Source organism: Phoxinus phoxinus, assembly GCF_949152265.1.
Source record: "Phoxinus phoxinus genome assembly, chromosome: 8".
NCBI lineage: Eukaryota > Metazoa > Chordata > Actinopteri > Cypriniformes > Leuciscidae > Phoxinus > Phoxinus phoxinus.
Genome location: NC_136883.1, coordinates 23,420,950 through 23,447,928, shown reverse-complemented (window position 1 = coordinate 23,447,928; position 26,979 = coordinate 23,420,950). Strand labels below are relative to the sequence as shown.

The following is a 26,979-nucleotide window of genomic DNA, read 5'->3' as shown; positions in this document are numbered from 1 at the left end:
TTATGAATTTTCTGAAATATTTTCAAAAGGAAAAAAAGTATTAAGATATTTTTTTACATTGTCCGGCTTTACACACAATACAACTCTAGAATGTCTAAATGCCCTCAGCTGTTGTCTCACGTAAATGATTTTCAACACTACAGTATGTCTGTAGATGAGAAATCATAATCAAATGTGTTGAGATCCACACACATACACCTCTCTCTCTCTCTCTCTCTCTCTCTCTCTCTCTCTCTCTCTCTCTCTCTCTCTCTCTCTCTCTCTCTCTCTCTCTCTCTCTCGTAAATGCTGGATTTGGAGATGTTTGTCATTTTTAGGGCTCTGCATTGAGATCAGGCAGGCAGGCCGGTGTCTGTACTAAACATCACATTTAAATGCATTGTGAGAGTGCGAGAAAGAGAGATGAAAAATTCCCTCACCTTTTCCGAAGACAAGCATGGCACGTTTCCAATAATTCAAACACGCACACATACAGAAACAGGTTAAAGGGGAGCTCAGAGTGATGTATTGCCTTCATCCTTTGAGGGCTTTCTAGAAATGAAAGATGTAATGATGCCAGGAAACCACCGGAAAGCCCCTGTAGATGCACCAGGGTGTTTTCCCATCAGCTGGAATATGAATCCTTTATTTTTACCATGAGTTGGTTTCTGTTCTGATATGCTGAAAGTGAGTGTGCTTAGGATTACATTTAAAATCCACAGATATATAACCACAGACCTGTTGTTTTGGTGAATGTTAGCTTGCCAGCCTGCCAGATGTGGAAAAGAAAAGTGGAAATCACTTCAGCCATCTTTAAACGGATTTGTAAAATGTTGCTGGCTGTAATATTTGTGCTGAGTTTAGAAGCTTGTTGTTGCATGCTAAGGGTTGATGTACAGGATATGATGATCGCAATTCAATTGCGGCTTTAAGTGTCAATGTTATGTTTGCTGGTGACACAATACAGGTGAAACTCGAAAAATTTGAATATCGTGCAAAAGTTCATTTATTTCAGTAATTCAAATTCTCTTGGCATTGCCAAGAGAGATATGAACACAAAAACTTGCTAGTTTTCAAATTTACCAGCCCCAAACAGTAGTGAATATGCAAAAGGCTTTGTTAAGTAGTTGAATTTCTTTGTGTATGTGAGTCTTAACGCTAATAGTTTCTCTCCTCTCATTTCCTTTAGTTTCATTATAAAAGAACGTTGACTCTCCTGAGAACATAATGTTGCAACCAGTAAGATCCCTCGAGACCACACTTAATTTGTAATTGGTCTCATTCTTCCCATTAGAGTAAAATTAACAGTTTCTCTCCTTTTTGCTTCAGATCGCATGTGTATTCACACACACACATACACACACACACACACTCACACACACATTTGCAAACACAGTGCTACCATTGCATTTTCCAATTTATTACGTGTTTAGCACTGTTTGTTTTTGCCTTCTTCTTTCCTTTAATTGGCGTCTGTGTGCACATAACTTTCAAGTAGCCTATATGCGGACATAGTGTATTTCAGAGCACAGGTCAGTAAAACAATTACCAACAAAATGAAATGGCAGAAATGTAAATGGTAATGTAAATACAAAATAACAAACCATTGGGCTAACAAATTTTATAAATTTTAGCCTCAATAAAAATGTGACATTTAAAAAAATACCCTTACCTTGAGAACAATCTCATTATAGTTGGCTTGTCTGAATGCCAATTTGGTTTTATTTTGTAAAATTTTTAGCCAACTGAGTGTCCCTGAGTAAAAATGACGCATCGTAAAAAAAATTAGCATTGAAATTAGCATGCTAACAGCTAGCTTTCTGCAGGTGTACCAATGCACCTTGAGTAGGAGTAAAGCATGGCACTAGCAAATAGTCAGGGGCAATGTGTTCGATTCCTAGAGAAAGCAAGAATTGATTAAATGTAAATGTGCACCTTGGATGCAATGTAAGTCACATTGATAAAAGTTGGGTTAAGTGTAAATGTAGGAGCCTTTATTCTGGTTTCAGCACCAGCTGTGGCGGACAGCTCCCTGCTTTCAGTGGACAGCTCCAGCATGTCAAGAAAACACCTGTAGACTAGTCCAGAACTGCAGCGCTTTGCTGTATGACAGATGCACTGTGAAATGTGTGTGTGTGTGTGTGTCCACATCACCACACTCTAATCTCTAGTATCTACGCTCTAAAGCTGGTAACACTAGGCGGTCTTTAATAAGATTACATAATGCTGCATATGAGAGGGAGAGAGAGTGTGTGTTGCTGTGTCACTGTCCAGACACTCGTCACATGCTATCGGTCAATTAAACAATGTGTGAAGACAGACCTGTCATCTGTCCATCTCTATCAAGACCCGGAAGAGGGAAAATGAGCGTGTGTGTGTGTGTGTGTGTCTTTTGTGTTAGCGTTTATCCAGCAATAACAGATGAAAGCTCTTTGACAGTAGAGGCAATATGTTTCGCCTCACTGAAGCGATGAAGACAACCCTGTGTACAATTAACTTACCCAAACAAACCGTGTGTGTGTGTGTGTGTGTGTGTGTGTGTGTGTGTGTGTGTGTGTGTGTGTGTGTGTGTGTGTGTGTGTGTGTGTGTGTGTGTGTGTGTGTGTGTGATTTAACATCGATTACTGAAGCGATTTCAGTCATGCATGTCAGATTCTGGAGCCTGAACTAATGTTCATTCAGATTTCTCTCTGAGCTCACTGCTGTGTCGTGACTCGAGTGACATCAATCTCATTCTCTTGAGCTCTCTCCCCCTCTCTTTCTTTCTTCTTTTCATCCCTCATTCTCTGTAGTTGACCTCTGTACTTAGATTTGTTGTGTTGTAGGTAAGAAGGCAATCATATTAGTTAGTAGTGTAGTATAATGTCAAATAATACATTTGCTCATCATGGCATTTTGATCTTGATCTTTAACTATAAAAAAGAATAGAATATTTATGAAATGCAGATTTGAATTTGTTTTAACCTTTATTTAATACAGTACATTAGAATACAAAATAATCTTTAGGTGTATATTAATTCAGTCTTTATTTCACTAGGCATTAATTTAAACAATTATTTCAAATAAATCTTTATTTAATATGTGTAAAACTAAATACATTAGAACTGAATAGAATATTTTGTTTCAAATGAACACTTGTTTTAATATTTATTAAACTTATTAGGAACATATTCTTTTTTGAAAGACGTCTAACTCTGCTTAGACAGTGCACAGCTCTACACCAGAAGTTATTCCTGTCCTACGGTTCTGATATGGTCCGGAATGCCCGCACCCTACTTAGTATGCTGTTCAGCTAGTGTAGATTGCATTTATACACACTCACCAACACACTGGAATTTCCATCAGTGGTGCTGCAGTGTGCAGCGGGATCTGGGGGGCATGTCTGGAATCAGTAAATACCTACAGACCCACACAGACCAGCATACCCCCCCCCCCCTCCTCCTCCTCCTCCCTCCCTCTCTCTCTCTCTCTCTCTCTCTCTCTCCCCCTCTCTCCCTCTCCCCACCCCTGCCTCAGTCGATGACTCATCCTTCTGAATCACCCAAATAGTTTTGTTGCTATTTTTAGTCTCATTTATGGGTTTGGATGCAGAAACTCCCTCATTTTATTTCTTCTTTCTCTTTTTTGATGTTGTTGACTCACAAGATCCCTCTGTCTGTCTCTCTTTCTCTCCCTTACATAAACGACATTCTCTTTTTTGTATTTTTCACATATTAGCTGAGTTCAAATATTTGTCATGGTAACTTTTGCGCCATTCCCAGAATTAGAAGTGGTGTTTTCTAAGGCAAACATCCCCTCACTATTAGCCCAATATTGATCATCGTTAGTTATTTGAAATTCATAACTTCACGTATAGTATAAGTAGCATTTAAAGTGGTCATGAACTGCATTGTTTTATAATTGTGATGAGGAGGTTGAGGAGATTCCCCACTTCCATATGTAAAGCGCTCTGAGTACTCAGAAATTATTATTATTATTATTATTAGACAAAGAACATCTGATTGTAGCTACATAAATCATTACATATCAGAAATCACTGGTCATTACAATTAACACAGTTAGTTACATGTTGTGGCAATACTGTCTAGTCTGTTTTCAAAGCCTGCACCGAAATTGCGACTTGCCAAAGAATCCACTGTGAAATGTACAGAATACAAATAAATTATGCCCAACTTAGACATTCACATTGTTGAAAATAAATAAACACCTTTCTAGCATTAGGATCCTTTGGAAGGTAATGTTGTATTTAGTCCAGTGATCCAACATGCCAGTGGGCGGGGCTAAAGTTGCAATGATGAAGTAGGCGTTGATCCTCTTCTGCAGAGTCGGTCTTTCACCAAGATAGGCACATTCCACTACGAGTCGTTCGCTGGGTTTGGTTACAATCAAAGCTGTTTTTGGACTAACAAGGAAGTTTTCAGCTCTGAAACATACAGAATATTCTTATAGTATGATGGCCTCTTATATATCAAAAGCTCAAGAAAAATTTCTCAATTCAGGACCCCTTTAACATCCTGTCTCGTTTGGGCTACAAACTTGAATGATACTTCAAATGTTGACACCTAAGGTGTGCTATTACGTTTTTAAGTGATCAGGACCTATAAACTTTCATCAACATAGAGTCATGGACTGCGGCTTTGCAGCAAAAACTTAGCTTAGAAAACAAGACTCTAAATGGAACAGAAAAGAAACTAGTAGTTAGATGAGACTAGTAGTTAGATGGCTTGAATGAAACTCTTCAGTCTTTACCCATTACCCGTTTTTTAACTCAAACGTTTGTCCAGCCCTTTGGAGGATTTCTGACCATTAGACCTTGTCTTTCGCTCGGGGTATGACTATTTCTCCTCCTCTCACATGAATTACGTTATCTGAATTGTGTGATCTAAGCATAATAGTCGCATATATATGTTGTAGATATGATATAAAATGATGCTGTTGAACAATGTTTGATTGTAAGTCTGTCTAGGATTGTTTTGTAATGATCTTATGCATTTTGATATAAAGACAGTCTCTTTGGTTTTTAAGAGATTTCAATCCTGTGGTTAAGAGCTCAGGTCAAACATAGTTCTTTGAAAAGACGGTCTGTTTTGGATTTCTGTCTTGGGAGAGTCAAGCGCCATATCCAAACCAATCCATCTTTTTTTAAACTGCCTTACTTTGACATTTGAAGTGTTCGTTCTCTACTTGGGATGATCTCGTAGAAGCATTCATGGCCGTAAAATTAGTTTCTAGACTGCATGTTATTTCAAATGATCCTGAGTTTTGATTTGGAATTTCTATTTCTTTCTCAGTTCCTACATCATCTTGATAATTTAGATATTAGAGTGACACCAGAGGATCATTTATGTAGCCGTCTGCATGAGGACATGACCAGATTTCCGGATTTAATGTTGGGTATATTTCTAGTTGTTACGATCCGTGTTCTTGTGTGGGTCGTTTTGTTCTGTGTTGGTGTGCAGGGATTGGTTGCCGACGGAGGAACCTGATTGGCGGACCCACTGATACGCTACTTTAAAAGGGCGACGCTGTTTGAAGATGGCGAGCTCATTAATATACCAAAACCTTCCTTTGTTCATGCTTCTTTGTGTAACGGCTTCATACTTTTGTTTGTGATTATTTAATCAGACTTACTTATGTTTTAGGAGCGTAGGGGTGTCCTGCCATTTATTTTACTTTGTTTGTGATTTGTTATTTTATAAAGAGTCAGGTAAGTTTTCTTTGTAATTTTGTTTCTCCCCGATTAGGTTATTTATACATGTTTATTATTTTGGCCTTGGGGCACCCTGAAGCCAAGGCTTGTTAATTTAAGTACTTTTCATTCCACCTTAATAAATTAAAGTTTTTGTGGATCTCATGTTTTGTCTTTGGTGATCTGTCGGCTGGGGCTGGATTCCCATTTAACATCTAAAAAGCTCACGTCAAGCCCTTCTCTTTAGAACGGGTCACAACATAGTTCAGAGGTCAGTGTATTATTAAAATTTCCAGTGCAAGTGTTAATAAAAACTTCTTTACGAATCATTTATCCAGTTGAGGTCGTCCCTGCATGTCCCCAATGGGATCTTGGCTAGTGTTCACTATGTGACTATGTTGAGGGTTGTAGGTTTCTGGCGTGTGCTGCAGTGTCAGAGGTATTGATTAGCTTGTGTGTTGCTTATCTCAGCTTCTTACACATTAGCTCTGTTCCAAACCCAGTTGAGGTCCATTGCTGTCTACTGCATACATAGGTGGCTGTCTTCTAGGGGAGTGTCTTAACCGAAATAGAACCTTATAAGCGTCTGATTCGGAACGCTCTGCACATCAATCTCTTTGATTTAATAGTTCGTTTTTAAAAAGGTTTTGGGTAGTTAATAAAATATTATAAATAATAAGTAGACTGCGCTTATTAATAAGTGTAATAAGTATTTGTAATTATTAGCAGTCACAGTTATTTTTGAGGTAATTCTTTGTTATAGAAAAGATGTTTGAAAGTGTATTCTTTTTCTCTTTCAGTGAGGCTAAAAACAGGGGGTTAAATTGTCTCTCGTATCATTGTCTCAGTGAAAATATGTCAGACCCAGTTGGAGCTGTCAAAAGGAATGTCAGTCACATGGTGAGAAGTGTTTGACTCTGTGACTAAAGGGTACAGACAGTGACAGAGGAAGAGAGGGGAAAGGAGGCAATTTCTCTCTTCCAAAACCGAGTGAGCTTACGGAGGCAGCATGCTTAGACATTAGTAATATGTGTAATCCCGATGTAAGGGCTGTTCTGAAAAGTAGGAAAACTAACAATAGATATCTCGCTTTAGACAAACTCTAATGCAGCGTCAAATGTGTGCTTTTGCAGGAAAGGCAATCCCAGAATGCATTATGAATGACTAACAGTCGAAAATCTTTAGGCGGTGAAAGCCTTAATAAATACACATACATTTGTCAAAAAATAAAAAGCATAAAAAAATGTCATTAGAAATTATTATTTTGTCTAAAATGTATGTGCTCAATACATACCGTTTAAAAGTGTGGGGGTTGTATTTTTTTAAGCTTCTTATGCTCCCCAAAGCTAAATTTATTTGTTCAAATAGGATATAACATAAACTGTAATATTGTGACGAGTCGCTTTTAATTAATTTAATGCATGCTTGGTCAATACATTTCTTTAGGAAAAATCAATCTCACTGACCCCAAACTATTAAAGGGTCATGGGTTTGATTCACAGGGAACACGCATACTAATAACATGTATATCCTAAACATGTACTTTAAGTCACTTTAGATAAAACCCTCTGCCAAATGAATAAATGTGCATTTAGAAAGCGAGGGAGAATGAAAGAGGGAGAGATATCCGCAAGTAAGAGGGAAGTTAGTGCGATAACAGCGGGAATGTATTCCATTAAATTAGCCTTCTTGTTATTCATTTCTTTTCTGCAGGTTAAATGTGATTTTACTGAACGTACCGTTATTGTTTTGCCTACCACCCAGAGATAGTTACCATGGGAAACACAGGATAGTGTGAATGCGCATTTAAATATTTAACCTCACTTCATCCTGTAGAAAAAAGTTTTATAACAGAGCCAACTATATTTCAACATTTTCTGGGGGAAATATGCATGACCGTTAAAAACAGGTTTTTATTTATTTATATATATATTTGTTGCTTAGGTGCTTTGAGTGATTTCTAAAGGCATCGCAAGGTAGTTTGTAGGGTGTTCTTCATGGTTGCAGAGAGGTTGCCCAAGAGTTTTCTGGGATTTTTCCACCCGTCTTGACATTCTTAAGGTGAACAATATTGTGAGTCCAGTTGCTTCCAAAAGTAATAGCACACCGGTTCTCATTAAGGGTGCTGGATGTGTTGTGCATTGAATAAGTTGTTGAATAAGTTTAGGGGTTTGTTCCAATCCCTATGAGCAATAGTAATAGCTCCTCACTAATGAGTTTGTGTCTGTATGCCTGTGCTATAAAATCACAATCTGAAGTGAACTATATGAGTTATATATCACATGATCAGATGTGTTGAAGGGTAGGTTTGGCTCTGTGTGACTGTTGAGCAGGCGAAGGTGAGAGTGTGGAATCAAATGAAGCCCTGTAATCTGCTCTAATGCATTTTCGGGAGGTTAGAATCCATTCCCAGGGCTCACGGTGCCTCTGTTGGTGATTGTGTATTATTGTGTTGCCATGCCTCCAGAGTTACCATGACAATACATTTGATGAGATAGCAGTCCTCGTTTTTGACAGGGCTACACTTCTAAAAATCAGTGAACGTGAAAACGTGCAAAGATACACACAACTCAAAACCATATGTAAATACAGTGTTGAGGACAGACTTTTAAAGACAACATGAAACAGCATTACAGTGGATTTAATTTCCATAATAAATATAGTGCTATATAGACAGAAAATGTTGCAGAAAGTGAGTTAGCATTTTAGCATTTCCCGTTCCATCATCCCAAAGTCAATGGGTTTTTTGAATGGCTGAAATAAGGTCTGTGGTGAACACAAGCTCAAGACACTTTCATGTTTTATTCTACTACATAAAAGACATAATTATTACCCGACTCGTGATTTTTTTTAAGCTATTACGTGTCTTGAAAAAGGCGGTTGCTAACAAGTGGCTCAATGGCACTATAGAGGCTGTCGAGGAGATTAAACGTCATCACGCCGAACATATAAACTCAGTCCACTTTTACATCCCCATTATGCAGAATTGTGCTCTTATAAACTATTCGAACTCAAATGTTCTTGGGAAATGTTTTTAGATAAAAAGTTGTCGGAAGCTTAGTGATAGTGACGTTGAATTCGTGGGACCGTGGTGTAGTTTGTTTATAGTTTAGCTTTTTACTTCTGGCGACTGCATTTAGACTTCTTCTGCGATAATTGTCTTGATGGACAAAACATGCAAGTATCATAAACTGTTGTTGATCACTGAGCTTGTTTTTAGCGATAATCCAAGAGACTATGGGAAAATCCAATTGGGATATTGACGAGGGAGCAGTGTGATGCTAACTGCCAGTTGACCTACAAAGTGATGTCATTCCTGCACCACTCTATTCTTCAGATAGAATATTCTTCAAAACCAAATATGAAATAACTTATTTCAATGTTCTTTATATATTATTGTACAGCACAGTGGTCAACTATTGTTGTTTATTTGTGCTATATATATTGACTGATTGATCGATTGAATGAATTATATGTTTCTCTCCACAAATGACCGCAACAAAAAAAAACAGCATTTTGAGAAAGGCATTTAATCTTAGAACTGTCCCTATGGATGTACTTTACGTATAAAAGCTTTTGCTGGAATGCTACTTACTGCTCATGTATTCTGTTGTATGTTTTAGCAAAAGAAAAGATTACTTCCCTCTGAGTCTTCCAGATTCATCTCTCTTAGGTATCACCATTCATAATCCTCATCTTATGACTTATGAAAAATGAAAGAGAGTCAAACGCAGCGAACCCTTCCTCTCATCTCGTCGCAGAGAAGTGGGTCGGCTCCGTGCAGGGCAGCCAGAGGCCATGGAGAGACAGAGATGTCTAGGAAAGGGAAAAAAAGCGTGAGAGATTTAAAAAGAGAGTTGAGGATTGAGATAGAGAGTGTAAGCGTGAGGTAATGTCGAAATCGCATCAACAGATATTCTATTTCTGATCAAGCGTGGAAAGAGACCATTGATCTGACCTATTTGCCGCACCGTATGAGTGACAGAGAAAGAGTGTGTTAGTAGAGATATGTATAGTTTTATAGTAAAGTCTCCTAATTTAATATTTGAAATGAATTGCTTGGTCTACATGGATTGTTCTGTATGCTGTTTTGAATGGTTTTCTAAACCTTGTGAGTCTCTCTGATGTGTGTTTGAGTTGAGGACTCCATTGGCCAAAAAAAAAAGCTCTGAAAGCAAACTCATAGCGTATCAGTAAACTGAGGAGATGGGAACAGGACAGACACACGCAGAATAAATCCATGTTTGCTTGGTCGATTAACAGTATACACTTAAAGGGATAGTTCACCCACAACTGGGTGGTTGGGGGGGGGGGGGGTATTATGGAAGTCAATGGGACAATTCATTGTGTATGTATTTTATTTTTTAGTTGTTTTTTTAGCTGAAAATTTTGATTTGTCAAATTGTAGTTATATATATTGTTTATATTATAATTTATCATAAAAATATTAAATGTATGTATGTATTATTTTATATTTATTTAGATATACATTTACCTATGGAACTTAAATTTGTATTTACCTATAAAAAACTATTACAAAGCAATAAGGTCGGTTTGATAGGGAGGAAAGCAGTTTATGATTACTCTTAAAGATGGCATGGTGCCTCTTTCACATGTGTAAAACAGAGACATTCTCTCAGCGCCTTATATGTTGTAGATCTATTCTGCCATTTGTTTTGCTTAGAAAAAAATCTGCATTTTAGACTTTTGTTGGCTTTAAGCGTGTTTTCATTTCAGAATCCATCCGTGGTGTACGCCGCTTCCCATAATCCCTTGCTGGCGCTGAGGCCCTGCCATGCATGGTGCAGTTCGTTTAAAGCAGGAGCACATTTTACTAAAGCATTTAGCTCATTAAACTGTTGATCCAGAGGGTGCGTGTGATTGGTTGAGGGGTTTTGACAAGCTTCAGTCGTTTGATCATGTCATCAAATTGCCATGATGGAGCTTTGAGACTCTGAAGGCCTTTGAATACCGTCACTCCACTGATCAAGAGCCACTTTTTGCTTCCAAAATACTTGATTTACCATTGAAGTCATTGTCTGCTGACTGATTATTTCTCCCAAGGAAGCTTGATTCTCCTGTATGGATGTGTATCATTTTCTGTGGTGTACCTCATACAAGAGTGTTTTTCAGGTAACTCTTAATTTTTCTGGCAGCCTTTTTATCTCACTACGAGTTCAGTGAGGCAGTGCTGGTGTATGTGTGTGCGGGATTGTGTTTATTTGGCCACTATATTGGAATAAATGGTCTAGTTGTTCGTTTAGCCATCTGGAATGGATGTGACTCAGCTGTGCTCCACGAACTTTGAATCCTATTTCCGGATCCTGCCTGTATTGGCTATCACATGACGTGAATGACTGTATCAACACACCCCATTCTCCAACAGATAATATATTGATTCATATACAGTGTGAGGTTATGTTTTTGACGGTATCTGTCATTTGACAGATGATTATTGCATATAGCCCCCTCATATCTCTCTCTCTCTCTCTCTCTCTCTCTCATTCCTGTGAGAATGATAAATGATTGCATTATTCTTACTCTGGACACAGATGGCGAGGACCCTTGTAATCAACTGCATATACAAATGCACTCACACACACACACACACATGCACATCCATATGTTGATTTGATTTTAGCACAGACCTTGAATACAGAGTTGCATTATGGGTAAATCAGATCTAAGTTTATTTGTATATTTATCAAGTAACTTATTATCATCCGCCATTTTATTTATCTATAGGCAACGTTGGTCCTGGATTGCTGCTGTCAGTTTACAGTAGCTCCAACCCTGATTGAAAAAAACATTGACTAGAAAAACATTGACACAAGACATTGATTAGCTTGTTCAGGTGTGTTTGATTATGGTTGACTAAACTCTGCAGGACAGCGACGTTGCCCACTGATCTATAACGTTTCTATACGTTATTAAAACATTTTTTTATAATTTATTACAATTTGTATTTATTGTTTATTTATGCTATAATCTATCATTTTTCATTTCATTAAGTTAAGTTATTTGTAATTTATAAAAAATATATTATATAGATTTGTATTTATTATTATAGTAAAGTATAATGTATGTAATATATATATTTTTTTTAATAAATAAAGTTTTTAATTATTTAATTTTATTAAATTATAATTATAATTAAAATGATAATCATGAAGAGTATCTCTTAGATTAACCAGAACCTTTGCAATGGAACAGAGGTCAAAATTTACACTGTTTAAAAACAGTAACGTTTTTAAACAATATTTAATATTGTTTAAAAACGTTACTGTTTTTAAACAGTGTAACTGTTTAGCAGAGATGGGGACTCGAGTTTGAGACTCGGACTCGAGTGCGACTTAAGTCGCACACACAGTGACTTCAGACTCGACTTGAGACTCGTCCTCGAAAGACTTCAGACTCGACTCGGACTCGAGCTGCGGGACTCGTGAACAATGTTTATTTTTAGGAAACGTCTGATGAGCTCGCTGTTATTCCCCTCCTTCCGTTATCTATAACCTGCCTACATAACACTATATCTGCTGCGCGCGGCCACACATGAGAGGACATCAAACATCGACTGCACCGGCCGCTGCTGTGCCATTCATCGTAAGCTTGGGTTTAAAAACTTTCACCTCAAACAGAATTTTCACTTCAAACAGAAGGCACAAATCCTTTTTTTAAAGTGAATTTCGTTTTGTATTAATTGTATCTTAATTTTAATCAATGTTTCATCAACAAATTGCCTGGATTTAATAAATAAGAAGTAAATATAGCAGACAATATAATCACGACACGGAGGCGCCTGCGTGTGAACTGGAGCGTGTCTCATAAATTAACCGAAACTCAGCGTATAAGGTAGGCTAGTCTACTTCACAGACCTGAAAAATATATCTATATTGAAATGTATACTTTTATACAGAACAATTCAAAACGAAAGAAAACAGACTGCTCTCTGCTTATGTAATCCGTAGCCTATTTCTCTCTGGCGCACATACTGCGAAGATCGCGAGTCAGCATCGTCAACTTCATCTTTATTAATAAACAATTAAAATGTATCCTTGCTATATTTGACATATTCATAATCATTGCTTTTGCTGGTTCTTTAAGCTCTGGTGCTTTATCGGTAGCGCCACCGCATTAAAAACATGATTGTGTGATGTGATGAAAACATGATGAAAAACACCACCTAAATATAGCCTACTGCTTAGAAAGAAAACACCGAACAAATAGAGTAGCCTAATGCGCATACGTCCATCTCGCGAATGTACAGTCTTCTTCATGCCATCATCACCATAGCCGCTTTTCCACTGGCCACCGCGAGCACAGAGGCCGAAACTCCTGTCAAAAATAAATCGCTATACAAATATATCAGACTGCCATTTAGTCTTTATTTAAAAAACACAAACAGGTAACTTAGCCTACTTGCATTCTTCATTCGGTAATGTCTCGCGGTCTTTTTTTTTTTTTTTTTTTTTTGAACAAGTAAAACTAAAAGTGTGTTGTAACGCAAGCGTTACTGAATATTTAACGAGTAAAATATTACTGAAAATTGATTAGTAATGCCGGCTTAGACTACTGCGTTACAGCAAAAAGTAATATGTTACTGTTATGCATTACTTTTGTAACGGCTTACTCCCAACACTGCATATTACTTTGATCCTTATATATAGCTATACAGTGTTCTAAGCAGCCTGGATGGGTCGCTGTACGTGATGCAACACTTATTTAACCACAAAAGACTTGAGACTTGACTTGGACTCGAGCTCAGAGACTTGAGACTTGACTTGGACTCAAGCTCAGAGACTTGAGACTTGACTTGGACTCGAGCTCAGAGACTTGAGACTTGACTTGGACTCGAGCTCAGAGACTTGTGAGCATCTCTGCTGTTTAGTGACGTCATTCACTACCCTCCTTCTCATGAATATTTTTTAAATTAGACATCAAACTTTTTAGTATTCCTCAATCAATTCATTATAAGCAATATAAGAAGAAAATAAATATATATATTATAAAAGAATGCCTGTTTTCCCATTCATTTTCTGTAAAAAAAATAAAGAAAATTGGGTAACGCTTTATTTTACAGTCCATGTTATGTGTTCTTACTGTAGTATTAACTGTAAATTAAGCATAATTACATGCAAGCACATCAACCAAATCCTAATCCTACCCTAACCCTATAGTAAGTACATGTAGTTGCTTAAAATGATTCAGTTATTAAAATATATAATTACACTGTAACTACAACACCTTAAAATAAAGTGTAACCAAAAATGGTATGGGTTGCTAACGACCAAGGTGTGTAACAGTACAAGTATTATTTTTTCTGCACAACAATAATTTAATCTTTAATGACTGCATACAATACACCTTTATTCCACAAAGGTGGCAATGTCTGATACACAACTGAATAGGAAGTATCATCAGCAAAACTGATATAGAAAATGATAGTTTTGAGAATATTTTTGATGTCGTGAATATGAGCCAGATGCTGAATGTACTAATGAGCTCTGATGAGGATAGTGATGATGATATAAAACATTCTCTCACTGAACCCTTCCAAGCTCCAAAAGGTATCAAAATAAGCTTTATTTTATTCTTCTGTAATTGTTACTCTAATATCAGGAGAGTTTTATATTATCGTGATCCATCCGTGTTAGATATAGATCTGGGTCGCTAAAAACACGAATATGTAATAATGTTTGGCGAAACATTCATGCATTTAAGGGTTTTTATGTTTAAATTTTCTGAAGAAAAGGTGACTGGTAACAATGCTAGGATGTACCTGGTGGTTTCTAGGCTGCTCTAGCTGGTTTCGTACTGGTCCAAGTCAATCGAGCCCATTCAAGTGATCCAAACTGTCCAGCACATGCTACATGACAAATTTGAATGCTTTTGTTTGGTGTTCAAATTCCTATATGCATTAGTAATAGTGATGCTTGCGATATATATATATATGTGTGTGTGTGTGTGTGTGTGTATATATATATATATATATATAACCCTCTTTCTCTCTCGTTCTCTTGCGCTCTCTCTCTTTCTCTCTCCTGTGAATTTGATCTGTGCGTCCTTTCTTGCCTTCAAGTCATTAAAATGCTAATGCATGCTTTAACTTCTCAATTTTGTGGTGACAGAGTAGGACACAAGAGTCAATAGAAGTAACTCTTCCTTTTCCTTTCTCTCTCTATCTCTCTCTCTCTCTCTCTTAATTTCTCTTTTCTGTTCTAATAATTTATCTTGTAAGTGTAATCAGTTGTCAATATAATGTAGTTATTAATCACACTAGTGCAGTCTCAGTGAAGTGACAAGTATAAGCATAACAGGCAGATTTTTTCATTTAGTTATAGAATTATACAAGGACTCAACACTGAATGAAGAACTGAAAGTTTTTTTTCTTCATCGTTGTATTATGAGCTGTTGTTTTTATGAATACAATTTTATTCATAAGTTACAGTATTTGTCATATTTTTTCCCTGAGGTCTTTACGGTGTAATGTTAAGACATTTTTTTGCACTAATGTCATAATTTACGTTTTCACGTGGGCGGTCAAATGTTAATACTATTCATCCGTCATTCCTTTTTTGTGTTGGCAGAAAGATTTGTGTTACTGTAGGTTTTCAAAGTACACTTAACTCAGTTTCAAAACAAGGACATTTTTATTTATCATAATATGACTTCTAACTCACTCATGTTGGCACCGTCTGCAAGGCACATCGCAGACTGTCAAATGAAGAAGAATAGACATGTACAGAGGGAATACTACAGTGTGACACAGGAAGGAGTGGAGACAGGGGACAGAAGAAAAGACAGAGGAAATATGCATTAGTAATCAGACCAGAGCAAGTGGGTCACAGAGTTTATTAAGAAGAGAGAGAGAGAGAGAGAGAGAGAGAGAGAGAGAGAGAGAGAGAGAGAGAGAGAGAGAGAGAGAGAGAGAGAGAGAGAGAGGAAGACATGCTGAATTCAATAACACAGAGAGCAAAGTTTAATTCAATAACCGCTGTAACACAATGCATCTAGGAATGAAATGCATGTGTTTGACTATCTGTTCTTGCCAGAAAATGTTTGTAAGATTCTCCGGGTGTGTGTTAGTGTGTGAATGTGAATACATGTAGCTATATGTGTGTCAGCAGATTGGCCTTCTGTAGGGGAGCCGTGCATTGATTTCCAGCCTAAAGTCCAATCACATAAATCTAGTCTGGCTTGAGACACCATCCCTATTAGCCAGACCCTCTGACTGGATTAACGAGACCGCTCTCACACACACACACACACACACACACACACACATATATTTGACCTTGCCTATGTCTTTAATTAAGCTTGTCTACATTTTCTCACACAAACAAACACCCACATTTTCACACAAGGCTGATTAGAGCCATTTGGTCGGCTCTGAAATGCAATGCAAATATGATGAACTGCATTGAAAATGATAAATATGGTTGGTTACGATGATGCATGTTAATGTGTGTCATGTTTGTCTTTCAGAGACGAGAGAGGATCGAACTAAGAGGCTGTTCAGACATTACACTGTGGGCTCCTACGACAACTTTACCTCATATAGGTAAAGTATACATATATATGTTTGCATGCCTGATTATTTAATATATGGGCATTTTGATGATCAGTAGATCCAGGCTAACCCGAGACCAGTTATCCTGACTCAGTGGATTCAAGAATTTGTAGTATTGAGTCTCTACTGCCATCTAGAGGATAGAGGTTGTCAACACACTCCAGTGCTGCACATTCATTACATCATGTTTTCGTTTTTTACCGCTCACGTTTGCTTTTAATTTAAACAGTCACATTTGTTCCTCATTGTGTGTATCAAAGCAAAAGATAATTACAAAGCACTTGATTCAGTACTAAATAAAATTTTACAGCTGAGTGTAATATTAAAAAACTGCCAGCAAATGCCATTAAATAGGAGGTCATGTTTTACATTTTGCTCAATGTTACAGTCAGTGTAATTGGGTTTAGCTCGGAGATATTTATTTTCCCTCTTCAATAAGTTTTCTCAATTGTTTGTTTATTGGTCTAATTCTGGTTTCTGATGTATCTTTCTAATAAACCTTGCATTGTTATTCTATTCTGTTTTTTATTCCAAAATTATACTTTTGGCATTTAATCCAGTTTCTCACGACATTACAGATGCAGCGTCGTATTTGATATCTGGATACTTTTTGGCTACCAATTTTTAAACGGCAAAGCTGTCAAAAATGATTTTATTTACACCTAAGAAGTAAACTGGTGATGATGGTCAAATGTCTTCACTATGCAAATTTGCAGGTCAGAATACATCATGCTTAGCAGCAATTTATGCTTGCGTACTCATTCTCCCTAGTTTTGTTTCTGCTATTTTAGTCAGTTCTGTTGATTACACTGTAATGAAATGTGTCTCTGAAATGAAAGACTGATTGACGTGGGAAGGAGGATGGGGGGATACGATGACTTGGAGAATAGAGTGAGCGAGAGAGGATTAATTACTGGAGTCTCTCTGTCAAACTGATACTTTTTACTCCATTCATCTTCTCTTGCCAAGCTGCTCAACAACAGCTAACAGGTCTAGAACAGCAGCTTAAAGAACTGCACCCAGTCAAATCAATGACCTGCTGTATCAGAGAAATAGACTCTAAACACACACGAAGCCACTCCCAGACTCTTAAAATAATCGATTCACAATTTGAGATATGAATGAAAGACCATCACCTTGCTGAAATTCTCCCACCTCAAGGTGCTTTTAGAAGTATGCTAATCAATTTAAACTGTAAATATTAGCATGCAAGTGTGTCAAACTGCATTTAGCTAATATTACAAGTCTGCTAATCAATTTAAACTGTAAATATTAGCATGCAAGTGTGTCAAACTGCATTTAGCTAATATTACAAGTCTGCTAATCAATTTAAACTGTAAATATTAGCATGCAAGTGTGTCAAACTACATTCAGCTAATATTACAAGTCTGCTAATCAATTTAAACTGTAAATATTAGCATGTGAGTGTGTCAAACTACATTCAGCTAATATTATAAGTCTGCTTATCAATTTAAACACTGATTTAGCAGACTGCCATTCTTAAAAGAAAATGTTCTACCGTATATAAACTTAAATAGTTCTGTCAGGTGCTTCATATAATTTCATGGATTTAGTTTTAATTAATTAATTTCGCTGGTAAACATACTTTAACCATACTTTAAGTTCGTAAACATTCTTTATCACTAGAAACAAATTGAATTACCCGTTAAACAAAAGTTATATTTATAATTTAAGACATTCCTCCTTATATATAATATTTTTGGCATAAAGGGTTCTTTAAAAATGTATATGGAACCCCATTAAATCTTTTTGCATGCATTTTGGGGGGTTTGACCTATGTTCAGCTACACTGTAAAGTGCACTAAACTGAGTTAGCACACGCTGACATAGCTGTGAGGCTATATGTAAATATCAGTCGCTGTACAGAGGTTTAGCTTCATGACATGGACAATGTGGAGCTAATGTGCGTTCCCCTCGGCACAGGAGATCATTTTAGGGAGTTGTGCACTGCACAGTACATTGACAAGAAGTCAGCGCGACAGGAAACCTTCTTCTTCCTGAGGTCTAATGGCCATTATATTCATTTTCACCCTTCATTATCTCATCAAATTATCATTAGGTGCTAGATCAGCTGAACTTGACTGTGAGGGTTTTTGTAAGTGTATAACAAATATTTGAAATGTCTAATGCCTTTATATGACTGACATTTTCCATGAGACAATGTACATTAACTGTCATGCACTCTCACATAAGAACTTAAGTGATATTCTTTTCAACAATGGACATGGTACCATGCAAAATACTATGGTATTTTTATTTATAAGTATATTATTACTTCAAATTTATTTATATTTGTATATTATCATTATGTTTTTGGTAACAATTTACAATACGGTTTAATTTATTAGCATTAGTTAACTATAGTATTATGAACTAACAATGAATAATAGTTTAAATCATCCCAGTTAATGTTAATTTCAATATTTACTATTACATTATTAAAACCAAAAGTTGTATCTGTTCATTTTATTTGAGCAAACATGAACTAACAATGAACATTTGTATTTTCATTCTAACATTAACAAAGATCAACAAACACTGTAACAAATGTACTGTTCATTGTTAGTTAAAGGGATAGTGATGAAAATTGCCCCATGATTTACTCACCCTCAAGCCATCCTAGGTGTGTGTGACATTCTTCTTTCAGACGAAAAAAGTCCTGGCACTTCCAAGCTTTATAATGGCTGTTTCTGTTTTAAGTCAATAAAAGTGCATCCGTCCATGATAAAAGTGCTCGAAGCGGCTCTGGGGGGTTAATTAAGGCCTTCTGAAGCGAAGCGATGCGTTCGTGTAAGTAAAATATCCTTTATACTTTATTGACTAAAATAACTAGCTTCCGACAGACAGCCGCACCCATTGATTTACATTGAACCCTTGACCTGACGCACGACGCATTGACGAACGCGGATAGAGCAAAACAAAACACCAGTCACAAATTAGAAGTCTATAATGAGAATCTTGTAATTTTCCTTTTGCTTGAGTTTATTGCCCAGCCCTGATTGGTTGAACCGCGAGTGGTGTCAAAGCTTACCCTACTCCTACATCCTACGTCATCATCAAGTGTTACTATTTTGGCGTAAGTCGACTTGTGTAGGCCGTCTGCCGGAAGCTAGTTATTTTAGTCGATAAAGTTTTAAATATGGATATTATTCTTACACGAACGCATCGCTTCGCTTCAGAAGGCCTTAAAGAACCCCCCAGAGCCGTATGGGGCACTTTTATCATGGATGGATGCACTTTTATGGACTTAAACACTGCCATTATAAAGCTTGGAAGAGCCAGGAGCCAGTATGTATAAATACACATGTTAAATGTATGAAAATGTTGTATATAAATAATATATAGATAAAATATAGAATATAGATGGCATATATATATAATATAAAAATAAAAGCAATGGTATTGCCACAGTACTTCCTTGTAAGTAAGGGACAAGATACCAAATAAAGCATTTGTTCTTTGTTACTTTTTCTTAGTGATAACTTGTGTATTTATTAAATAGATAATGGGAAGTTTAACCCAAATATTCCACCGTCCCAGTTTAATGTGGCTTGTCTGTGATTTTGTTCGTAAACAAATCCACAGCAAATGCCTGTTCCGGACGCCCGACCGTACACTGATGTTATCACAGGCGTGACTGCTGTTCTGTAGGACAGAGCGTTTCGTTAACCCGAGGCGCTAACGACACGAATCATCTGTAATTGATCTAATTGATTCTCCACTGCTTAATTAGATTCTTGTCACTCCTAATGCATCAGTGATGAAGACCCTCGGGTACAAGAGAGAGAGAGAGGATCTTTCTTCTAATAGTTGATGATACAGACACCAGTCGTTGCTCTGGTCCCATGTGAACACAGACAGCTTTTTGTCGTTTTGTGGTAATTATTCTACAAGCAGCTGTTCACAAGGACTTTATTATGCTCTGTTTGTAAAACAGATTTCTTGATGGTATGGGAGTTGTTATAAATTAATTGCTATGTTTAGAGAGATAGATTTTGCTGTAATAAAATTAATATATTTTAATATATTTTCCTTTAGCTTGGCTGGTAGCAATGCCAAGGTCATGGATTTGATTCCCAGGCAACACAATCTGTCAAAAATCACTGTAACATGTTTTCACACTACACTTAACTTTGGATTAATGTCTTTTTAAACCCTCCACCAAACTCATTCATAATTACCCCATTAAATATTCATGCACTTTGTACAGCTGTAGAAACATCCACATTTCTATACAGTGGAAATCAATAGTCTCCAATAGTATTTTTTGAAAAATTATATTTCCTTGTAAAAGGTTCTCCAGTAATCTTTTTATTTTTACAACTTCAAAAAAACTATTATTTACAGTGTAGGTTGTAGATCTTTTCTTCCATGTGACGTACATAAGTTGATCAATTATAAGAAAGGGGCTGAATAAATGATTGGTCTTGATAAATGATATTGCATACTTCATACTTCACCCAAAAAATTCAGTTACATTTTGAATAAAAATTACGAAAAAAATTACGAAAAAATGAATGAATGAAAAAAATTACGAAAGCATGAATGAATGTTTCACAATAAGGTCAAGAACATTAATTTAGAAAATAGATAGGGTTATTCAGGGTTGTGTCTACTTTAACCCAGAACAGTTTCAAGTGGGAAAATCTGCTAAAAGCTAATCAAGTGTCCACCATATATCGCCATATGTAGAACAGCACAGTTAATCATAGCAGTGAAGCTAGTAATGTGATTTTGGTATGTCTAAGTGCACTGTTTGTATGTGTGTGCTGGCGGGGGGTTGTCTACAGGCGGGTAACTGTGGCTCACATGAGTAAGGAAGAACAGATTTGTCCCTGCTGTTAGCGCTGATGATGGCTATCTCCATGCATCCAGACAGATGGACTCGGGATAGTGATGGGGGGAAGAGACCACTATAGAGAAAGATCCTTTGTGTGTCTCTGACTCGCTTTCTCATTTGTGAATGCTCATATCTTTTAATCACTGATGGGCTGCACTGTAAGGCATGGATGCAGGATTAACATTGTCTTTTTTACTTTTCTGGCTTTTAAAGGGTGTTTTTTGTGTGTGCGTATTTGGAGTTGAACAGTGAAAGAGCTGAAGGCCCTCATATTTCTATCCTTTCATTTAATAGCATAAGAGGCTGGATATTAGTATTTTGTCCAATCTCCTAATGCAGTTAAAGCGGCTGCACTGGAGTCAAACAGAAGGACAGAAGCTTCCACCTGAGATTATTCATATTTTTCATATTGTCCACACTCTCACAGCCACAGCTTTTAACCCGATTGGCTCATTACTGGAGTGGGACGGGGATCAGGGAGAGTAGCGTTGTGGGGGTATGTCCAGGCTGTGGAGCTCCTCATACAGACATGGTGCTGGAGTCTGACCTCACTGTCCTGCTCTCTCTTATGTCCAGTGATTACATTATCGAGGAGAAGAACGCTGTGCTCCAGAAGAAAGAGAATGAGGGATTCGGCTTTGTCTTGCGAGGAGCAAAAGGTAAGACTGGCCTTGAGCTCATGGCCTCAGTTTGCTATTACAGTCAAAGTGGCAGCTTCCTTCACGTTACTGGGTTACATTACACACTTAAAGTCAGCAACAAATGACATTTGCATCCCATTTTACTTTTATAATGTGATGTATTTCCAAGTGAGACAGATTTTTTTTTTAAATAAGTTTATTTGAGAATTGATTAGATTGTGAAAACTGGCCAATAATTTATGGAACGGAGCTAGACTGCAATTTTACTACAGCAATATTTAGATAGGTATTTGGTTAAAGCTACACTATGTAACTTTTGAACCCTCTGGTGGTTGAAAAATAAAACTGCATGTGTCTTGCAAAAGAACATATGCAAATGTATGTTTGCAATTTCCAGCGAAATTCGTCCCGACCACCCTATGAGGTTTATCCAAGTGTATTTATAGCTAAACTAAAACATGGTTTGGAAGATTTTTTTTTTTTTGACGATCCCATTAATAACATTATTTTTTAAATAAAAAAGTTACATAGGCCCGCAAAGTTACATTGATATATATATATATATATATATATATAATCATACATCAAAAAATGTAATGTTATTAATGGGATAGAAAAATAAATCATATATATAGACTTACACTAACGTTCAAGTTTGGGGTCTGTAAGATGTTTTAAAAATGCATTAAATTGGTCAAAAGTGACAGTAAAGACTTTTATAATGTTACAAAAGGTATCTACTTAAAATAAATGCTTTGTTTGTTTCTATTCATCAAAACAAATCCAGAAAATAATGCATCACAGTTTCCACAAAAATATTAGGCAGCACAACCGTTTTTTGCAAAAGTCAGGCATAAAATATAAACGCTTATAATAGGCTTTTTTTTTTTTAAGTTACATAGTGTACCTTTAAAATTAATATTCCTTTAAAACAACATTCATTTACAATTATTTTAGTACATTTTTGTCTACTTGGTATATTCACACTAGAGTAACATGAAAGTTTAAACTCAATGCAAATGAGTGCAACAGTGTATGTGTCTTACAGATGCAGTTCTGGTGACAGCATAATAGAGTTAAGTGAATGTTAACTTCATTACTTATAGAAATGACACTATGTGAACCAGTGACCCTGATATTTGATTATGTAGCATACTTAACAGCATTATTAGACAGTTGTGTTTGACAACATATACAGTTCAGCAGTGTTTGTGTGAGAGTTTGTGAGCAAATGTGAGCAGTGTGTGTGTCTGTGTGTGTTAGTGCCCAGTCTCTGGGGTGGCACCATCCTGGGTAGGAGTTATGAGTTCCTAATGCCATCTGTTACCCACATGGTGCATTAATATTTCTTATGAATATGGGTTTCAGCTGGTCTCTTTATTGATTTCTTAACTCCTATACTATGACTATCTCAAAGATGAAGAGCAAAGCACTAACAGCTTTATTTAGACATGTGTTTATATTTACAGAAAGGCTAATTTAAAGGTGAAGTATGTAATTTTTGACCATTTTCAAATGCTTTGACCTATCCCAGCAGAGATATCTATACGTAAGCCATTCATTAGCTGTTTACATTCAGAGTTACGATATTAACTTGTGCGCAAAATTGGAATATCACATAAAACATTTGTGATTAAAGCACTGTTTCCATCCCATGTGTTCAAAAGAACAAAATCATCACTTCCTGGAAAACTGCCACAAAAATATTTGTAATGAAAATGGAAGTTGCTGCAATCAGGGAAACCATTTCATCTTTTTTCACACATTATAAATGACTTGCACCTCAGAGCGCGCTGACGAAACGCAATAAACGCTGCTATGTTATCTTGCGTTCGGAGATGGAATCCTGGTGTTTGGGAATGCAATCATGTGAGACAGTTCTGGGAGGTAATTCTACACAACCATTTTGATGAAAGACTTTGGCTAAGGCATTTCGTTATGACCAAACCAACATTTGAGGTGCCGTAGGTTCTATATAGAACCTTAAAAGGTTCTATAGGCGCTTCGTATTTGGAACCCCTAAAAGGTTCTACACTCTTAGAAAAAAAGGGTTCATTGGGGTTCTATATAGAACCATAGGGTTCTTTACTCAACTCCAAAGAACCTTTTATGCTAAAAAGGTTCTATAATGACAAGAAAGAACCCTTTTGGTTCTTAAAAACCCTTAAAAAGGGTTCTGTATAGAACCTTTTAGGGGTTCCAAATACGAAGCGCCTATAGAACCTTTCAAGGTTCTATATAGAACCTTTTCTTCTAAGAGTGTGCATTGAAATTGATCGGCTGGTTAATCCAATCACATTCACTTTTGAGGCAAAGTCATGTAAGTTGCGCATTAAGGTATTTACAGTATAAGGTAACTGTTTCCATCATAGTTTTATGTGCATGTCTTACCGGATAAAAAAAAATATCTGCCTCAGTTGAGCGCATAAACTTTTTGGGGAATTTAAGCGCAAATTGGTGTTTCCATCCAGCGTTTTTTTTATACAATATGCATAAAAATAGGTGGATGGAAGCATTGCTATTGGCTTCACAAAGAGTCTAAGAACCAGTATGTGATATTGCATATGATTTTCTGTTTTTATGTAGCGGAGACACCCATTGAAGAGTTTACACCCACACCTGCCTTTCCCGCACTGCAGTACCTGGAGTCTGTGGATGTTGAGGGCGTGGCCTGGAGAGCGGGGCTAAGGACCGGTGACTTCCTCATTGAGGTATAGAATTGATTTGTCCATATCCCATCTCATCATGTTTTACATCTTCAGCACATAACAATGTAATTGTGTTGTGCTGAAGCTGTGTAGTAACCTTGAGTCTAGTCTGAGATGCTTTGAATGTGTTGGAGGGGCAGAAATAATTTTCCAGTTATAATTTGTTTGTGATTGGTCTCTTAGGTGAATGGTGTAAACGTGGTAAAAGTGGGACACAAGCAGGTGGTGTCACTCATCCGGCAGGGTGGAAATAGCCTCCTTATGAAGGTCGTGTCAGTCACACGCAAGCCGGAGTCTGAGGAGACAGTCAGGAAGAAGGGTAAGGTGCTTGTTTACTTCCAACAGAACTGATTTATCATACATATTAAAATGCAAGTGATATCAACTGGGTTGCAGCTTATAAACAAGGTCTGCAGCTTAATATATTGCTTACATTTAGTTTAAATGTTTTCTTGTGTTTAACAGTGTGTCTGTCAAGAATAAGTCGGTTACACAATAATCGTGTAATAATGTGAATGTGGTGTTGTAGTTGAGTTACAGGGAATGTGCTGACTGCTGGTTTTGTTTGTTTATTGTGGGCGGGGCTACTGCAGTCAGACAGAAGAGCTCTTAAAGGCACGGGTTGCTAGGGAACCAGCCTTTGATGCTCTGTGCTGTGTATGTAATGATCAGACATTGAGAGATCTCACCCAGCAGGGCGAATCTAGTCTCAAACACGAGGAAAAGAAATGCTGCAAGAATGAATAAAGGAGCGAGTTTAATGATCACAGCCGATCGTGATGGTAATGACTGTGTTTTTTTTAGAAGAGAAAACTTCAGGAGCATTAACTAAGTGACAAGGTTGTTTGTCACAAAAAATTGTGATGACTAAGCAGATTGAACCGTCAAAGTGTTTTCTGTTCAGTTTTTCCACACACGTTTTCCACTTGTGCGTTCCTACACCCACTCAATCGATTAGCAGTTAAAGGAGTCTACTGGTAGAGTTATTAGAACTATAGCAAAACCTCAAAATGCAAAGAGGAAGTCTATTCAGTATCCATGTAAACTATCCTCACTTTTATCTGCAACTCCCACACAATCCGAACCCTTTATTGACCTGTGTTTGGCTTTAGTTGATGATGGAGCAGCAGTCAGTCGTTTAGCTGATGCTTTTATCCAAATCCTCTCACAGTAAGGTTTGAATCTGTCTGGCGGGTTGGTTAGTCTGGTCCAAATAGTGTTGGTGCTTTAAAGGTAATCAAACTTCTCCAAGAAAAGTGCCAATAAGCGCCACTAAGCTTAAAGAAAAAAAGTGGGAAAAATAGCATCAGATGCTATTTACAGAATTTTACACTAAGACCGTGTGTCCACCAAAGTGTTTTTTCTCAAGGCTAGCGTATTTTTCCAATTGTTTTCAATGGGAGCATCACGTTTTTAAAAAGGCAGCAGCGTTTTTACCGGTCGGCGAGAATTGAAGAATGGTCAACTTTGGGTGAAGCGCAGCGCTCATCACTGTCACTTTTTACCAAGCAGCCGTCCAATCACAGTGGAGGAAGGGCGGGACAAATACAACTCCGACCAACCGCCACATTCTGCTTGTACAACGTCACCAGGTGACAACAACATCAAGCATAACGGAACAAAATAATTTGAAACAAGAGCCAGAGCAATTACATTATATCAACATTTTTATATGGAAACAACACAGAAACAAATTATCTGTGAAATTAGATACTAGTGACACTTCCGCGATATTCCATATCATAGCAAGCAAAGCGTCTCAACTGAAAAAAACCCGCTGCACTGCCAAAACGCTCTCAAGCACCCACAACTAGGCATTTTCAGCTGGCTAAAAATGCTTTGGTGGACACACGGCCTATGTGTAAATAGAAAAAAAAAGGTATTTTCTTTGCACTAAGTCTAAATAGTTGTTAGATGATATTTATACTTAGTGCAAATAGTGGCAGATACTATTTGCACCTCAGTGTATTGTATTATAAAACAGTAACAAAGTCCCTTTAAGACAAGTAATTTCACTCGGCGGCCATCTTTGAAACGACTCGCGGGCATTTAAGTGCAGTTCCTGTCTCTTTGAATGGGGAAACATAAAATTCTCCAAAACTGTTCGCCAAGCTTACGATTAAATTTCATATTTGAAATTACACTAAGTGTAAAATGCATTAACTTAATTTATATTTAATGCATTTGGCAGATGATTTTATCCAAAGCTGTTTACATTGCATTTAAGCTATACTGTTGATTAGTTCATGCATTTCTTGGAAATCAAACTCATGACCTCTGCGTTGTTAGCAGCAAGCTCTACAGCATGAAATAGAAATGAAATATGCCTACAATCAGAGCAAAGTGATATTTTGTATTTTTTATCTTATTGTCGATAAGAAAGTTGTTCTTACTTGTCAAAATCATGGTCACCTGCAAAGTTATTGCATAACTCTGGGCTATGCAAACTATCACACACTTATACACACTACTGATGAAATAATAACGGAGTGTCTGTTGTTAGTTTTGTGGCTATATCCTCCCACACACAC

The 26,979-nt window shown here is 37.0% G+C and overlaps 1 protein-coding gene across 3 annotated transcripts in view; it reads left to right on the top strand.

Annotated features, from left to right (window-relative positions):
• shank3a (SH3 and multiple ankyrin repeat domains 3a) overlaps positions 1-26,979 on the top strand; it is a 363,988-nt gene that overhangs the window by 322,271 nt on the left and 14,738 nt on the right. For all 3 annotated transcript variants that reach the window (XM_079620538.1, XM_079620540.1, XM_079620539.1), the window contains 4 exons: positions 16,154-16,229; positions 21,676-21,758; positions 24,327-24,451; positions 24,632-24,767. In XM_079620538.1, the coding sequence (XP_079476664.1) occupies positions 16,154-16,229; positions 21,676-21,758; positions 24,327-24,451; positions 24,632-24,767 (420 nt within the window). The remainder of the gene's footprint in view (positions 1-16,153; positions 16,230-21,675; positions 21,759-24,326; positions 24,452-24,631; positions 24,768-26,979) is intronic.